This window comes from Miscanthus floridulus, chromosome 5, assembly GCF_019320115.1.
Source record: "Miscanthus floridulus cultivar M001 chromosome 5, ASM1932011v1, whole genome shotgun sequence".
In the NCBI taxonomy this organism is placed as follows: Eukaryota; Viridiplantae; Streptophyta; class Magnoliopsida; order Poales; family Poaceae; genus Miscanthus; species Miscanthus floridulus.
The window spans coordinates 121,556,541-121,562,011 of record NC_089584.1 but is presented as its reverse complement, the minus strand read 5'-3'; the positions used below and the strand labels follow the sequence as shown (position 1 = coordinate 121,562,011).

Below are 5,471 nucleotides of genomic sequence, written 5' to 3'. Positions count from 1 at the left end.
TACAGAGCATGCAAAATCACCTATTTACTCCGGTTGCTTATCTCCCTCTACTCGCTGACACGTGGGCCCCACACGTCAGCTTTGTCTTCAACCTCCAGCCATCACCCAAAGCCGAGTGACCCGACGGCGAGCGGGCTCTGGCGGCGGAGGGAGGAGGAGCGGCGCGCTGGCACCTAGGTCGTGCTGCTACAGAGCTGCTGCCTCATAAAAGCTCCCTGCTTTGCTCCTGTTTGCAGCTTCCACGGTGGTGGGGTAGAAGACTGGAGCTTGCACGGAGCTGCAGCCATGACTGGAGCTCCATCGTCACCATCGATCTCCCCCATCCAGCCATCTCTGCTACTCCCAATGGGCTCTGCGAGTTCGTAGTGGCATGGCGACTTCACCCCGCTACTCGTCGTTCGGCAACCCTCGCCCCATCGTCGTGAACCACTGTCGTCGCCGCCATTGCCGTCCCGAGGTCGAGCTCACCGATCTCCGCATACACAGCAGCTCTCGCCTCCCCGTCTCCTTCGTTGGCGCCGCAAGGACCCGTTGCGGTCGCCTATCAACATCTCAGTGTCAATCCATGGCCGCATGGCGTCTTCCACCTCAACCGAAGCACTCCGCCGGAGAGCCTCGCTTCTACCCGTGGCTGGCTGCCACCGGCCCCTCTTTGCCACAAGAACTCCTCCATCGACTTCGCGCGCGGTGCCTTGCTCGTCGTCCTCGGCTACTCGGCAGCTATGGAGGGATGACGAAGTTGGAGGTGTCTGGCTCCCATCCAGGTGCTGAAGATGTGAGATGAAGCTGGAGGTGCCGGGCTCCCATCCATGGCGGGAGGTTGAAGACAAAGTTGACATGTGGGGCCTATGCGTCAGCGAGTAGAGAGAGAGAAGCAACAGAGATAAATAGGTCATTTCGCATGCTCTGTAGGCCTTCTCAGCCTCACTGCTACGTTGACGTGCCCACCTGACGTGACATGTTAGCAAAAATGATAAAACGTAGGAGGTTTATTGTTTGCGATAGTAATGATGTAGAAACGCGTATAAAAGTGACAAACTAAGCAGTGTCATCGGTAAGATGGCAAAAAAGTTGAAAATCCCCGTGTTCAAACAAAGAACGAATCCGTCCTCTCCGTATCCTTCACCAAATTATTTCTTGGCACCTCGGATCAGCATATTCCATCTCCAACACCCCCCGTTCCCCCGCACGCTTTGACCCAGAAAGTCGATCCATCTCCGAGCACGAAGTCGAACACGCGATCCCATTCCCGTTCTCTCGTCCAATACAACCTCCAGCAAGCCGCGGCGCCAAGCCTAGAAGCAGAGCACGGAACACAGGAGGCACTGCCGTCCCCGCGCCGCCGCTGCGGGGAATGGGGCGGCACGGCGTGGACCAGATCGGCGCCGTGGCGGCGTTCGCCTGGGTCGCCCTCCTTCCTCTGCTGCTCGTGGGCGTCGTGTGCCCGGGCGCCCAGGCCGGCCAGACAAGCGAGTACCGGCGCCAACTCGGCTCCGCCATCGACATGCCACTCGACGCCGATGTCTTCCGCCCTCCCCCGGGCTACAATGCGCCCGAGCAGGTAAACCACTCGATAGGATGGCCCCGTGCTATGCTCATCACGATTGTGTTCTAGACTTCAGATTATGTCATCGTTCGTTGTATAGGATACTGTTCGCGTCCGGTAGCACACAGTGGTCGCTGCGACGTGAAAGGCACGAGTGGCCAGAGTCGGTAGAGTGGATTGCCATGCTCTGCAGAATCTTTGGTGCTTCCAGGGAATCTGTATTTTGTTTGTCAGCGTCTGTTTGGTTATATTCTGCAGTTGTCGTTAATCCCGATCGTTTGTATGTAGTATGCTTGTCATTTTAAATCCGTGCTAGTTACATGCTGCCCATGTGAATACTAGCTAGGCGCCTAGGCTGAGACAAGAAAATTCTTTCCCAGTAGTACATGTGAAGTTTTTACTGTTGGTTCCTTTGGAACTTCCCTCCGATTAGTCACACTGTTTTCTTGAATTCAAATATTTCCATCTGAAAATCTATGTTCTTTTAGTGGCATGGTTTGCCCGCATATGCTCCTGTCAGCTATCCTACTGAAAAGCCGTTTGAAGATAGTTTATGGACCATTTTAGAATGTTATTTCTAGAACACATAGACCACAACAGTTAGTCATTGTCCATTTTGTCATACTAATCTAACATCCTTTATCACCAAAAAAAAAGATGATGTTCCTGTGGTTTCCTTTATACTGAATGCTGAGCTCTGCCTTTTAGAAAATCTGTACCCTTTTTATCTTCTAATTCCCTAGTTTTCTCTTTAGATGACCATTTATCTGTTGTAGTATTTCCTTGGCCTGTGCTATGTTCTTAGCACGTTTTGATTGAACCTACTTCATGATTGCAATTTGCAAGTTACAGATTTATACTGCATCCATGAAAGTGTAGGGTCTTTTTCAGTGCTTCTTATATGTATTTTACGCTTTTCAGGCTACTTTTGCATCCTTAATCCCAGGCCACAAATTAAACGTTAAGAGCTCAGTGCTCTTGAATTAGAAATACTGGTTCCGTACCACCTTTTTGCCAATTTGTTTTGCTTTAGTCGTTCTTAAAGTTACCAACAACTTCTAGAGTAGTCTTCCATCATATATATTTATTTTCGAGTTTGACCATTACTTATAGGCTGTAGGACACCTTTTGTGGACTTCTTTGTGTTTACTTTTGTCCTAACCTTTTTGTTCTTGCTTCATCTTACTCCATAGAATTATTAAATATTACAATGCCTTTTGCACAAGGCTGACGTCCATTTCTTTTTTTTTCTATGCTGTTGTGCTCACACCTTTCTTGCTTCATCTTACTCCATAGTCAGTGGGGTATCTCCACTCTGATGCTGATTGATTTTGTGCTGTCAAAGGTTCACATCACACAAGGAAATCATGATGGCACAGCCATGATAATCTCATGGGTGACAACAAGTGAGCCTGGCTCGAGTACTGTGATCTATGGGACTTCAGAGGACAACCTCAACTATACTGCAAATGGGAAGCATACTCAGTATACTTTCTACAACTACACCTCAGGATACATTCATCATTGCACAATCAAAAAGTTGGAGGTCACCATCTCATCAGAATTTTGGTTGTACGTATGTTTGTTTTTTCCTCATATAGAATCTCACTTGGATACCCATCTTTGTTTCAGTTTGACACAAAGTATTACTATGCTGTTGGGATTGGACAAACGGTGAGGAAGTTTTGGTTTATGACCCCTCCAGAAAGTGGCCCAGATGTTCCATATACATTTGGTCTCATAGGTGCTTCCCAATATGATGAGGCTATGACTTTATTGATCATCGCTGAAATCTAGGATTGATTATATTACTGAAACTTGACAATTCTGTTCAGGTGATCTTGGTCAGAGCTTCGATTCCAATGTTACACTCACTCATTATGAGTCCAATGCAAAAGCACAGGCAGTGCTTTTTGTTGGGGATTTGTCATATGCAGATAACTACCCATACCATGATAATGTGAGGTGGGATACATGGGCAAGATTTGTAGAGAGGAATGTCGCATACCAGCCTTGGATCTGGACTGCTGGAAATCATGAGATAGATTTCGCTCCGGAACTTGTATGTAGTATTATCCTCTACATTATTTCATATGCTATATGTTTCAATGTGTGTGTTGACAGTTCAAAAAGTAGATATTTCACTAGAGCCATGTTATAGGCATTGAAATGTTCATTCAGTTGCATACATTTGCAGGGTGAAACAAAGCCATTCAAGCCATTCAGCCACAGGTATCCCACACCCTACAAGGCTTCTGTTAGCACGGCACCTTACTGGTATTCCATCAAAAGGGCCTCAGCCTACATTATTGTCTTGGCATCATACTCAGCATACGGTATGTGTATGTTGGACTGATGCTGTGTTTTAGTCCTTTTATTGCAAGTATGCACTATGCCAGTCAGTATTTGATATAAGATAATTTGGTCATATGCTTCATTTGGGTAAAATAATACACTGTTAATATGCACATATGTTCTGGTTGCTACTAGCTAGAATGAATTAGGGTTATCTATAAATGCTACTGTTCCTTTTCCAGGAAAATACACTCCTCAGTACAAGTGGCTTGAAGCTGAATTTCCCAAGGTCAACAGGAGTGAAACACCATGGTTGATTGTCCTCATGCATGCTCCATGGTACAATAGCTACAACTATCACTATATGGAAGGTGAAACCATGAGGGTGATGTATGAGCCGTGGTTCGTGAAGTACAAAGTTGACGTTGTGTTTGCAGGACATGTCCACGCCTACGAACGCACAGTAAGCAGCTCTGTACTATCAAATTCTTCTGCTGCAAATGGTTGTTGTTTTTTTCACTCTGCTTGGAGTTTTTTTTGGCCTCTGACTTCTGGGAGTTATACTAAGTAGGATTTAGTGTTTGTGCGCCGGTGAGGCTTTCCTCGGCTGTAAACCTAATGAATATATGCACTGAACCTCTAAAAAAGAACAACCGAGAGTTATTTGTGTATATCTTTGTCTCCATTTCAATGAAAGCTTTTCAGTTCAATTTGCTAGGCGTCAATACTCTGGTTAGAACAATATCATAATCCTGAGTTCCGTAACGCAGATTAATATTTTCTGATTGCAGCACAGGATATCAAATGTGGCGTACAACGTTGTGAATGGCCTGTGTACTCCAATCCCTGATCAATCGGCCCCAGTCTACATCACCATTGGCGATGGAGGGAACCAGGAAGGACTGGCTACCAAGTAAGATAAGACACTACTGCATTTCCAGTTCCTGAGCTTCGCGAAGATGGCTTGTTCATATTTCCCTCATGTCCTAACCAAACAATGTGTTGGCTCTGCTCGCAAAAAAAAAAATTTCGAGCAGCATGTCGCAGCCGCAGCCGAGCTACTCGGCCTTCAGGGAGGCGAGCTTCGGGCACGCCATCCTGGACATCAAGAACCGGACGCACGCGTACTACACGTGGCACCGCAACCAGGACGGGAGCGCGGTGGCCGCCGACTCCATGTGGTTCACCAACCGGTACTGGGAGCCGACGGACGATTCGGCCGACGATTTCCAGTGAGGACGAGAGCTGCAGCTGGTTATTCGTTGCGGTTCCTCACGACCAATAAGCATTGCCCCGAATACACGAAGCCTCCGAAGCTCCGATGCAGGCATCTGTCAGTTCTAGTTAGCTCTCCTGGGTCGTTGCTCGTGCAGTCGTCGTGCTCTCTTGGAGAGAGAGAGAGAGAAACGTGTGAAGAGTAAAACGGAGTGGCTCTACTCTGATTGTGTACAGAATTCACGTGCACAGCATAAGTAGCCGATCGCAGTGGTGACCTGTAAAGACACTGTTGGACTGTGGGCGTGGTGTGCAAATTGCTAAACAGCGTGTGTACGTCTAAGTGCTGGTCAATAATACCCTGCTCTCTTATTCAGAAAATAATAATAACACCCTGCTTTCACGGCATTGCAAA

General features: G+C 47.2%; 1 protein-coding gene across 1 annotated transcript; it reads left to right on the top strand.

Moving 5' to 3' along the window:
- The first annotated feature begins 1,148 nt into the window (after positions 1–1,148).
- Positions 1,149–5,471, top strand: LOC136453332 (purple acid phosphatase 2-like). The gene is made up of 8 exons (XM_066453901.1): positions 1,149–1,561; positions 2,892–3,092; positions 3,179–3,290; positions 3,382–3,608; positions 3,744–3,882; positions 4,084–4,304; positions 4,633–4,754; positions 4,879–5,471. The coding sequence occupies exons 1-8, from the start codon at positions 1,355–1,357 to the stop codon at positions 5,075–5,077; spliced, it is 1,428 nt and encodes a 475-aa protein (XP_066309998.1). The 5' UTR covers positions 1,149–1,354; the 3' UTR covers positions 5,078–5,471.